At 35.3% G+C, this 13,468-nt stretch overlaps 1 protein-coding gene across 1 annotated transcript; it reads left to right on the top strand.

Annotated features, from left to right (window-relative positions):
* The first annotated feature begins 905 nt into the window (after positions 1-905).
* On the top strand, positions 906-12,963 carry LOC140156858 (high affinity cationic amino acid transporter 1-like). The gene is made up of 4 exons (XM_072179854.1): positions 906-1,612; positions 8,021-8,469; positions 10,328-11,510; positions 12,385-12,963. Exons 1-4 carry the CDS (start codon positions 1,327-1,329, stop codon positions 12,573-12,575), a joined length of 2,109 nt encoding a protein of 702 aa, XP_072035955.1. The 5' UTR covers positions 906-1,326; the 3' UTR covers positions 12,576-12,963.
* The last annotated feature ends 505 nt before the right edge of the window (positions 12,964-13,468 follow it).

The following is a 13,468-nucleotide window of genomic DNA, read 5'->3' as shown; positions in this document are numbered from 1 at the left end:
TGCTGATGCAGGTGTTGATGAACGTGGCTATATACAGCTGATATGGTCTGATGTAGCTGTCTATTGCTGATAAATTGGTGTTGATTAAGTACTGCTGCTGACGTGGGTGTTGCTGATATGGGTATATTGATGCAGAAGCAAACTACCGCTACCTTGGTATTGACGAAGTAGTTATCTACCGCTGATACTCTAGGTTTGTAACAGCAAAACCAAACTGTTAAGACAACGAAAAGAAGGAAAACCAGAACGCAAATCCCTTACGGAAGAGTAAAGACGCATTAAGTTACATTTACGCATTGTCTTAAAATATCCGAATGGCTCTTTTCTGAGCCACCGTGTGCACCTATTCGTGTTTTCCCCTTCTAAGTACAAACAACCTTAGATCATCCTTGTACACACATATTTCCAAACACACCCCCACAAGTATCAACACACCCCCACCCCCACCCCACAAATTGACATACAAAGTTACACTTGCGTGTGTATGAAACAAAAACTGTGGTAAATTTGATCACAGACAAAGTGAGCATAGCAAAATACCAGAAAGAACCTCACCGTAATGTAACACCCACACCCACCCCCACACACCATTAATTACACAAGTCCAATTTAATAACAGACAACACCGGTTCAAATATTTGAAGCATATTATGTTCATTTCGACAATATTCTCAAATTTCACTTAATGTAGTATGAGTTACGCGAAGTACAAACATAATAACCAATATATATGCGAGTGGTCACGTGAAAGTTAACTGTACTTGGGCTTCAAACACGTATATTATAATTAATCGCCGTTTTTATTATAATATTATGATGAAATATAAAAATAAAACATACTGGCTGTTTCACGTGTAAAATTGCATTATCTAGACTTGCATTTATGCAGACAACTGACACAGCTGTTGCGTTTTACTATTGATAGCTTCATCATACGATGCAGATCACGACTGGTATCATTTTTTCCTCTTCACGTATTAGTACGCAGTTGTTGTCGTGATTTTACAGAAATGCATCGAACTTGTTATTGTTTAATTGGAAAGCAAAGATAATGGATAGTTGGTGAGACTGTGGCTACGGTAAACTAAGCAGATGGTTGCAATGACATTGATATGTGCGCTGTGAATTTACATTGGTTTCGATCCATATGGTGAGATACAGTTGAAAATAATGCAAATATTGCTTTATTATCACACTGAATGAAGTGACACGTATTACAACTGCAAAATTCAACAGTCTGTCGATACAAATATACCCCGTCTGCTGATAAACTTTATATAAACATGTAATATATTGTGGAATATTTGCAACATCATCGAAGCAAATATGGTGAAATTCTGTGATTCTGATTCGGTGCATAAATGCAGCAAACTGTGGGACATCATGATGCATTCCTTGTGTCGGACTAAAAGAATCCGTCATGTAATGGCCCCACCTGACGATTCTCACCAATGGACGTGTTTTCCTTTAGAATTGGCGCGTCTTGGAATAGCCAATGGGAGTTACTTAACGGCTGGTGTGTTTCTTGTAGTCGGATATGTGGCTGGTGACGTAGCAGGACCGTCGACCATACTTTCGTTGGTGATTGCTGCCTTCGTCAGTTTGTTAACAGGTATGTATTAATCAGCAGATCAAGCCCAAAGTAGTAATTCCGATTTTTTGTTGTAAGTTTGTAAACTATTATTGTAAGGACATGTAGAGAGACATGCAACTATTATATACTTTTAAAATAAAACATAGTTTTGATATTGAAATAATTGAAGGTATTTAAAGGGAACTTTAAATAGGGGATCCACAGCCTCACCCCTATTTACTCCAAAAAAATTGAAATTTTTCTTCCATTAGAAAATTTTTCTAGCAGACGATTTTCTGGCAGACGATTTTCTGGCAGACGATTTTCTGGCAGACGATTTTCTAGCAGACGAGGCAGACGATTTTCTGGCAGACGATTTTCTGGCAGACGATTTTCTGGCAGACGATTTTCTGGCAGACGATTTTCTGGCAGACGATTTTCTAGCAGACGATTTTCTGGCAGACGATTTTCTGGCAGACGATTTTCTAGCAGACGATTTTCTGGCAGACGATTTTCTGGCAGACGATTTTCTGGCAGACGATTTTCTAGCAGACGATTTTCTGGCAGACGATTTTCTGGCACATGATTTTCTGGCAGACGATTACAACAATGGGGCAGTGTAATTCATGCAATTATGCATAACTCGCAAATGCAAATGCAAGGTCCGAGTCAACTGGAATTTTAGAAATAAGCTTTTTGTGGACATCTATTCAACATTACCCTCAAAGAGGATGCTAGAATCACGAATTTTCCCTTTAAATCTGACTGGACAACATTTTTGTCAAACATATTTACGGTTGACCTTTAATATCTATACGCGGCATATAACAGCTGCCCATGTAATGCAATAACGTCGTCTCCTCATTATACATTTGATTTAAAAATAGATGGTTAATGTTGAAAATTATATAATAAAGTTGTTTTTGTGCTTAAGATGAAATCATTTATGGCGCTAGTTTAATGCTAAAGGAGCAAAAATTGTACCGTGCCCACACATTAGCCTGATCAGCCGTGGCGTGGCGCCCGGGACATCTTGCCCTCTTTTCGGCCCATTTTTGCCCATTTTCGTCATTTTTCCTCCTTGAAAATAATTTGCCTTGCCTTCTTACTCCCTTTGCCACCCCCTCACATCTGAAAAATTCTTAAAAGCAATGAAATATGCCTATTGATATCGGATTGAAAGAAACAATTATCTGCTTAGAACTGAATGGCACTTTTGGTGACAGTTACCATGGTTACTACCATTAAGAAATAATTAATAATATTTATATAATTTGTTCGACATGTAACACATCTTGCTGTTCGTTTCACACATAATATTCGATAAAATGTCACCAATTGTCTATTGTCTGGACAATGTCCAATGGAGATGTGACATTTGCTGTGTTTATTCTAATACCTTTAGGTGTCACTGAACTTAGGACATGTAATCAAAACAATAATATTTATGTTAAGGAATTACGGTATGATACTATATTATTATAATTCTTTTAGAACAGTATAGATTTTTAACACATTTTGCTGCGCTGCTGCAATGTAATGTGTTAATGTACACTCATATACCAGGCACAAAAAGAAACTCGTCAGTTATATTCATCCTTGCTGTTCAATAACTTGATAATTTTGGATTATTCTGAAATATACATGTTGTTTATTGGACTTTGCTTTCTCATTTGACACCCTGTTCGTGAAAAACGAACAAGAATTGACCAAGATATACGCCTCCAAAGCCTCAAACCCCAAAATCAAAAGTTGCATTTTCAACGATTTTCAATGGGAACGCATCGTTGTATTGCACACAAGCACCACGGGCCAATCAATAAAGCACACAGTGTAACAGGCACAATTGAATAGTTAAAATTGCAACTTTTCATTTTGGGGTTTGAGAGTTTTGAGGCGCATATCTTGGTCAATTCTTGCTCAATGTTCACGAACAGGGTGTCAAATGAGAAAGAAAAGTCCAATTAACAAAATGTATATTTCAGAATAATCCAAAATTATCAAGTTATTGAACAGCAAGGATGAATATAACTGACGAGTTTCTTTTTGTGCCTGGTGTAGACGAGAGCCTTCGAGTAAGGGGAAGGGCGGAGAGGTGGGGTGCTTGGTATCAATACAGTGTATCGTAGCTGTGAAGGATGTAGCTGTATTGCCGGCAAAGTGGCAATAACTAGCCAAAACCTGTTTTGCCGGGTTTAAACCTGCAAAAATGGCAAAAACTGGCAACAACTCATATATCATGTATATAGTCATTAACAAGTAACACAGAAAGCTCATAAACAGTAAACATACAATATAGTGTTTTTGATGAAAGCTAAGTTCATACGAAACTATAACTATACGAAACTCTTACAATAATACTTGTTCGTATGCTTGGATCTGTCATTTATTTGTTCAAACTCCATAATGGCACCGGGATTAATTTAGCTTTCATCAGAAGCACTCTATAATGCTTGTAGACGAGGTTTTACGTTATTTTTTTTTATCTAATCAAGTCCTTAAAATGAAAAAGTTTTGAATTTGATGATATGCTATATTTCAGTTAAATGCACCGTGAGCAATGAAAACGCACGTCTTTAATTTCTTAATAAACAAATATGTTAGTATTTTTGTTACTTATAATTCAAATTCTGGCCTTACTGCAATCCAGAAATTAATGTTTTAATTTATTAATTCGTTTTGAGATACAAAAATCCGAACTTTAAATCACTTTTTTTATTTTTTGCCATTTTTGCCGGCAAAAACTGTTTTTGCCAAACGGTTAAAACAGCGGGTTTTCCACCTGCGGCAAACCCTGCTATTAAGTTAGCTATTTTATACAACAAGTGATTTAAACCATATTGACAGTGTAATTTAAGCTCATTTTTTTAGTGTGTAGCCACGATGATAAAAAGCAGATATTTTTGACGATATTACATGGCAGATTTTACACAGACAGCTGGTCCGAGCAACTCGTCACTATATTAAAAATTATTATTAAAATAATATTGAAAATTATTATTAAAATAATATTGAAAATTATTATTAAAATAATATTCAAAATTATCATTAAAATAATATGCGTGATCAAGGAATGAGCCCTTTGTCGTCAAACAACACGAACGACTGCAATACACAAACTTATGTAAAATAAAACTGCATTAGAAAAAAAGGTTCCAGAGGGGGTTCTTGAAATGACAAATGGTTCTTGTTGGAACATCACATCTCCAAAGAACCTTTTAAGGTTCTTTATGTTCTTGAAAAGGGTTCTAAATAGCAAAATGTGGGTTCTATATGGCTATAGGGTTCTTCCAAGAACCATAATTTGAAGGACAACGGGTTCCAGACTGTCAACACACACCTATGTTACAATAATATACCTACACATGATAAATGAGTTTTAAATTAAATGTTTTTGTACTTTATCCTTTTGAACGATACAATACAATATAAAAAGTGAGCTTACTAGTTATTTTCTTTTCCTTAATTTATTTGATATACCTATTTCAATGATACACTGGTGAGAATTTCAATTAATTATTCCTGCTGCGTAACGATATGTAGTGTGCAGTATAAAAGTTCACATGTTGACACCATAGAATATATATTCTGCTTTTTAAACTTTTACCCCATAATTTCCCCCATTCTTCAAGCCTTTATCGGGGGCTAATTTATCGTTTAAGCTTCTTGGATGTATACATATTTCGCGGTTAGTGGTTCTTTGTTGCCCTCCAAAGAAGGTTCTTTCTAGAACCCATTAAAAAAGGTTCCATCAAGAACCTGTAGGGTGCTCCCAGTGGGACAAACTACAAGAACCATTAATGGTTCTTGAAAGAACCATTAAGGTTGGTCTGAACCCTGGAAATATGGAAACTTTCGGGCCTCATAACTTCTAAATTGTTGGGCCAAAGTATATAAAAGTATACATATTTAGAATGGCAAAGACTTGATAAGTTCATCTGTGAGGTCAAATTTGGGCCAAAATGGCACTTTTGGCCCAAAATCCCAAAAATAACGGTTTTTGGCCCACTTCTTTTCGTGCATCGTAACAAAAAAAAAAATTTTTATTAATTTTTAAAAACTAGATCAAAATATCTAGGACCCGTTTTTTCATTTTTTGAATTTCGACCAACTTTGAGAAATTTGCACCAAAATGGTAAAAAATGCTGATTTTTCAAAAATCATAAAAAGGCCGATTTTGGCCCAAATTTCAAATATTTTTGGTGAAATTGGTCAAAATTCAAAAAATGAAAAAACGGGTCCTAGATATTTTGATCTAGTTTTTAAAAATTAATATAAAAAAAATGTTGGCCCAAGAATTTTTTTTTTATGGTGCACAAAAAAGAAGTGGGCCAAAAACCATTATTTTTGGCCCAAATTTGACCTCACAGATGAACTTATCAAGTCTTTGCCATTCTAAATATGTATACTTTTATATACTTTAGACCAACAATTTAGAAGTTATGAGGCCCGAAAGTTTACATAATTCCAGGGTTCAGACCAACCTTAAGGTGCTTAATAGAGCCTGAATGGGTTCTAGATAGAACCCTGTTTCATGGTTCTTTATAGAACCTCCACAAAAGGGTTCTTAAGTAGAACCTTAACGCATGGTGCTCCACACGGGACAAGCTTTAGCACCTTTTATGGTTCTAAATGGAACCTTTTAAATCATACCTGTATAAATCATATTAAATATTTTTACAAAACATGTTAAAAAAAATAATACACAAATCCTATTTACTCAAATCGTTTACATAAAGATTACCGAGATCTTAAAATGGCGTAATTTTAAAAGATAATTTTTCTCTGTTCATCTAAAAAATATTATGTCCAATTCTGAAAGTATATATTTCAACATAAGATCGTATAAAATTAATATTTTGGTCTCGTCCAGAATATTTATTTCTTTCAATGTAAAATTAGCATCAGTTTCGGAGCCTCCAAATTCTGGCCTGGCCCAGGGCCCCCAAAAAGATAAATCCACTCCTGATGAATTTGTTAGTCAAAAAAAAAAAAAAAAAAAAAAATAAAAAAAAAAATAAAAAAAAAAATAAATAAATAAAAAAATAAATAAATAAATAAATAAATAAATAAATCAATCAATCAATCAATCAATCAATCAATCAATCAATCAATCAATCAATCAATAAATAAATAAATAAATAAATAAATAAATAAATAAATAAATAAATAAATAAATAAATAAATAAATAAATTAATTAATTAATTAATTAATTAATTAATTAATTAATTAATAAATTAATAAATAAATCTTTTAAATTCGATAAATATTTTGGCCTAATTATTAGCTAATTACATTTGCAAGAACGTTAATAAAATGAAATTGAATACAACCGACAAATGAATTGTACTTGCTTCACATATATCAGCAATATAAAAAAAATATAGGCCGTTTAGAATGCATGTTTTTGCGTTCCAATATCACACGAGTTGGCTATAAAATTATATTTTGTAGATTATGCGAATGGTACAGTGTGCATCATATTTCAAAAACATTAACATATTGCATTGCCATTTATCATCATGCCATATATGGCGTGTTTATCTACAGTATAGTTTTTTTAAATCATATTTCTGTCATTATCATGAATTTTACACGGACGTACACACTTTAAGGGACCTAAAATGAGCGTTTATTGCGTTTCGACAGTATTTTTTGTGGAACATGAGAGCACCTCAGACCTATCGAATTGCATTCTGAATACGAAGCATGTCTTTCTGATATCAAATAATTTTCATTTTTTGAAAATCACAATATGATACAAATTTTATGACAAATTATAAAAATTTGATATTTTTCAAATTTTTGATATATAACAGTCCTCGAAGTAAATCATATAAATCTAATGACATATTCTTAAAATGTATGTAGCAGGGAGGAAAAGCCGACGGTCAATTGAAAATTTTGACCTTTCATATTGAAGATATGGATTTTTTCCCAAAAAGACCTAATTTTTTTGGTGTTTTGGGAAAAAATCCATATCTTCAATACGAAAGGTCAAAATTTCAATTGATCGTCGGCTTTTCATCCCACCTACATACACTTTAAGTATAAATCATCAGATTTATAAAGTTTACTTCAAGTACTGTTAAATATCAAAAATATCAATTTTAATGATTTGCCATAAAATGTGTATTAAATTGCGAATTTCAAAAATCAAAATTATTTGATATCAGAATGACATTCTTCGTATTCAGAATGCAATTCGATATGTCTGATGTGCTCTAATGTCCCACAATAAATACTGTCCAAACGTTCATACCCCAGCCCTTAAGCAACCACACATCTACATCACATTATGCTCATCTATAAATAAAATTCTATAAATAAATAGGTTAAATAAATAAATTAATTAATTAGTATAAATGTTTTTATTAAAATTATTTTAGATGATGATTTATTTTGTCGTTATTATGAATGTTTTTTCTTGTCTTCATTTTTTTCAGGGTTGTGTTACGCAGAATATATTTCACACCACCCTGCCAGTAAAACATCCGTCACTAGTCCACAGTATTTCTATATCCTCTCTGGAGAATTCACGGGAACCATCATTGGCTGGATTCAGTTATGTTTCTATACAGCTTCAGGGGCTGCATTTGCGCGCGCAATTAGCGCAACTTTTGATTATCTTATTGACAATGCTGTTTCAAATTTGACGAAAACAATTATCGACAAAAACTCGAACGTTCCAAATCCGGATTTCCTCGCTGGAGGTATCGTGATGTTGATAATAGTCGTCGTAATTTTTGGTGGAAAGGTGCTTGAGTGCTTCACTGTAACTTTTAGTGTTCTCACGCTGATAATTTTGATACCACTGACAATTTTAAGCGGGATGTATGGATCACCGGAAAATTGGACAGAAAATGGCGGATTCTTTCCTTTTAAGCACACAGGGGTAAGTAACAATTTATAAAGCAATGTAATTATTTTTATACTTAAAAGAAATTCATATTATAATTCAATTTTGTTACATGTCAATTAACAATCAATAACAAGACTTGTTCGCAAAATGAATGGCTTCTCTCTTCTACATAATGATGTCATGATTTATACGAACTTCGAGATTTCCGCATACTGTCAAATACCAAATTATTATAAACAGCTATAAACCATCGCTATATAACCAGTGAATAGAAGTGTCTTACGTGATTGCATTACACCATACCATGCATTACACCGAATATTTTTAGTAACATCGCCCTCTACAGTTAATACAAAGTATATACAATAGTTGATCGGCGGGCCTTATAACATCGCGGATTAATATCAATATATTTTATTTCGAGAATTGTCTTTTGACATCTCGCCAGAAGTATCACTAATTATTAATTCAACTCCTATACTTTATTTAACACGCACAATATAGACCAGACAGGCCAACTATAGCACTCTTAACGTGGGTCTACTTTTCGGCGTAGTGGTAAATGCCTAACAATTCCCGCGGATCATCAAACTATGTAAACTCTTCAACAAAAGTTTGGAAAGTTTTTTCAAGCATTTATGTCTCAGATTATCTGTGACATGTTCATATCGTGTTGCATATCGATGGATAGCTACTTTATTCCCCTTTACGATGACACAACATTTGAAACAATCACCCTTTTCATGGCTGAACACACGTCTTGTGAATGTAGTGGGGTCTCAAACAGAATGTGCCAAATTTACCATTATTCTGTGCTCAAACTAACCTATCGGGTGAAAAAACCACACGCAGCCATAAAAGCCAGGCACATCTTCATCATGCTGCTCACCAGCCTGGTCATACGTTGCTGTGAGATGACATTCCATTCTTCAACCAGGATTCGTCGCGGTCATTCAATGTGGTTGCATTATGCTACTCTGGCACGCACAGCACGACCAAGCTGATCCCACAAGTGTTCAATCGGGTTGAGGTCTGGGCTGATGGGAGGCCATTCCATTATCTCTACTCCCATATTCTGTAGGTAGTAGTCGACTACCCTGGCTTGGGGCGGGGGGTGTTGTCATCTTTGAGGATTGCATTAGGTCCCAGATTGTGAAAATATTGGATTGCAGTTTGCTGCACAGAATAATGGTCAATTTGGCACATTCTGTTTGAGACCCACTACATTCACAAGACGTGTACTCAGGCGTGTAAAGTTGATTGTTTCAAATGTGGTGTCATTGTGAAGGAGAATAAAGTAGCTATCCATTGATATGCAACACAATATGAATATGTCACAAATAATCTGAGATATAGATGCTTGAAAAAATTGAGGAGTTTGTTGAGGAGTTTAGGTGTTCGTCAGCAGCATTGTTCACATTTCCCGTTTTCATGACATCTATCGTACCCTATTCAACTCTTGTTGAGGGACGATCTTTGCCAATGGGCTTACTCCATAAGGATGTGCTACAATAAATAAACGAATTTTAACGGAAAATCGTGGCTATTGTCACTGGTATTATAAGAATTTGCCTTTTGACTCTGGCAAGACTTGTTGATTATGGTTTTGTTCTCGAAGATGTTGCTACAATCTGGACATTTCAAGAATATCCACTGTTGTATTTAGAAGAGGCAGGCTTTTCAATGAACATCAAAATTGATGGGTCCAAATCATTTTGATACACCCTGTATTGCAGCCCGTGCGCATCATTCATGGCATAAAATACATTAAAATGGCAGGCCAAAGTATCATGACATAAAAGTATTAAAAAAAATTGTATAAATGTCAACATTTTTGAAATTGCAATATAATGAAACTCATTATGTTTTTTAATTATCTTGTTATTTTCAGGTTTTTGCAGGCAGTGCAATATGTGTCTTCTTATTTGGTGGATATGATGTAATAGCTACTGCATCCAAAGATAAATCACGTGACTTCCGTGTTATCGGTATTGCCATATTGTCTTCCATCATCGTCAACCTGATCGCCTTACTCATTCTTGCCGTTTTCATGACACTGTTGGTACCCTATGCAACTCTTGTCAATGGACGTCCTTTGCCAACTGTGTTCTTCCAATATGGCGGCCACTGGGGAAAAATATTTATCGGATTAACCGCCATGTTTTGTCTTGGATCAGCTGTTATGAACAGCATTTCATGCCTTGTGTACACTACGTATCTAATGGGTGCAGATGGATTGATTCCACGAAGTTGTGCTACAATAAATAAACGAACTTCTACTCCTGTTATCGCGGCTGTTGTCACTGGTATTATATGCGTTTTAATGGCAATAATTGTCGAATTTGGTTTGCTTCTCGAAATTGTTGCTATTTCAGTCCTTGCTCATCAAACTGGTATTTGTGCGGCCACCATGGCAACGCGATATCGTCCTCTAGAGGATGATGATGATGATAACGGCGTTGAAGAGATGAATACATCTTCTACCAAATCGTCAAAACCGAAAAAGAAAGTCAAAAGGAAGAGATCACCAAGATCTGGCGTTCCATCGTCAGCGAACGGTAAAAGCCACACCACACCATTCTACGATGATTCTGATTCGGAAAGTTCACTGAGTGATGATGATGATGATGATAAAGATAATGATGACACGGATATTGATGTAATGGTTGAAGAATACAGAGAAAAAATGAGGAGGGCAAAGCAAACTCATATTGAGGGACCAAATAACAAGAAACCACCGAAATCAATTCCTACCATTTTTACTTCAACTCTAGCTGCAGCATCAACAATTCTCATTGTAATTTGGTGCGTTGCCATCGGCGCCATTTTGAATCGTATGCTGCCATATTTGTTGGGTGCTAATCCGTGGGTTATTTGCAGTTTGACTTTATTCGTATGTCTACTAGTCATAACTACCATAGTTCTTGTGTTACAACCGAGACGTGAAGTGGTTCCAGCCTTCCGAATTCCTCTCTTTCCAGTGATACCTGTTATCGGTATTGCTATTAATGTGTTTCTACTCTTTTCTGTGAGTGACCAGGCTTGGATTGTTTTTGGTATCTGGATTATTCAAGGTAAACTTTATGAAAATAAATAATGTAATATATTAATTTGAAACATAATGAGCAAAAAACACTGCAAATACAAAAAAAAAAAAGTAACAACAGGTCCCTCCAAGTTTAAGCAATTTTTCTTGACAACCCGTACACTAAGAAGAATTGCTTAGTTCCCAGCGGAATTTCCTCTGAGGTGACGAGATGAACAGGTAGTCATACAGCGAATCGCTATATTATATGATCCAGATGGGGAATCAATTACATCAGATAACCTAGTTGAGTCCAGCTTTCCAGAAAGTGACCTTTTCAATTGGTTGTCCAATCTTAACAATTGGTGTTATGCTGGAAACATTCTTTAGCATAGTATAATCGAAGTTATTGCCCCTGTTTCAGCTAATAGCGTTGGTAAAATAGTACCATTTGTTTAAGGTATATGCAGCGTAATGTGTAAAGAATATAACAGATACTGCGTATTCCATGGGAAGTACGGGTTCTTAATCAGTCTGCTTTTATGGTAAAATTGCAGTATCTACAAGTAAATCATGAATCAGTTGCTACTTTTACCTAGAAAGTTGTTTTGAACCAGTCTGCTCCCTCAAATGAAACGAGGTATAGCTTTTAGCTTTCACTACCAAGTTATTATTGGTGCAGCCCCAGAGGTACAATGTTGCCTATAGCTACTTCATTGATACTCTAGAGTACCCGTGTTGGTACTCTAAAGTACACACATTGGAATCGCTGGTACTGGATTTGTACTGGACCGGTACTCTAGAGTAGTCACAAAGTAGCTGGGCAGGAATGTACCCCTGGGGCGGCAGCAACATGAAACTGGTAGTGTACCGTACCGGCAGAGTTATAATAGTTCTGTATTGTTTTTTCTCTACCTTTACAGGTCTGTGTTTCTATTTTTGTTACGGTATCAATCACAGCGTTGAATCTCGCCGTTATGCCTGTCAAGCGCCCGAGGAAGAACTAGTATTACTTCAACCACTACCAGAACAACCATTACATGAACAATTACTGAATGCACAGGGACATGATGAACAAAATATTGGGTATCAGAGATATCATGAATCAAAATGAACGCATTTATATAAAAGTGTAAACTATAATAATGACGTTATCAAATTAAATGAGTTGTTTGTCGATATTGAGATGGATTTGAGATGTGGTTTGAACATATTCATATACCAGGAACTTCAAGTTCATTTGAAGACCGTAGTGGTACAGATAAAACAATGTTAAAAAGGTTCAGCAACATTTTTAATAAGTGACATTAATGGTGCAATCTGTTTTAACGTTTTACATGCCTTTGAACAAGTTCATTTGGAATTTTAATTTTAACCGATAATTTTGTTCACTTTGAACAATTCCAAAGAACAATGAAGATATTTAACTCACATTTTAATGGCCTTAGAAAGAATAATCCCCTTTGGCATTTGATTTTGAGCATCGAAAAGCGTAAGATACTTGAATCTATACCAATCACGAATCATTCTATCAATTGGGAGGACTCAAATGTCATTGATCGTGAAGCTAACCAGACTACCAGGTGGCTTAATGAAGCAAAGAGGAACATGGCACTTTAAGCAAGGACCTGCAGTAGTGTAGTAGCCTGAGTCCCCCGGCCCCAATCTCTAAACTAGTAAACATGGCGGAACAAAATGGCCGTTCTCATTAGCACAACCCAAAGACCCCTCGTATCCAGATGGCTAAAAGAGGCCATCTGGATACTTTGGATCTTTGACCAACTCATCACACCCTCAACGGTTCCCGTACTCGCCTATAAAAAGGAAGCAGTCAGATGTGATGAGTTGCCAGTACAGAAACCACTAGTGTAGTGGTGAAACGTCACTAAAAATATGAGTAGTCATCATCATTTTCACTGGAATTGTTCAAAACGAACCAAGTTATCAGTTAAATCTAACATTCCAAATGAACTTGTTCAAAGACCCCGCGTAGCAGTTGAAGGACTG

Source organism: Amphiura filiformis, chromosome 7, assembly GCF_039555335.1.
Source record: "Amphiura filiformis chromosome 7, Afil_fr2py, whole genome shotgun sequence".
NCBI classification, from domain to species: domain Eukaryota; kingdom Metazoa; phylum Echinodermata; class Ophiuroidea; order Amphilepidida; family Amphiuridae; genus Amphiura; species Amphiura filiformis.
Note: the sequence above shows the minus strand (reverse complement) of the source record. Positions and strands in the feature narration are given on the sequence as shown.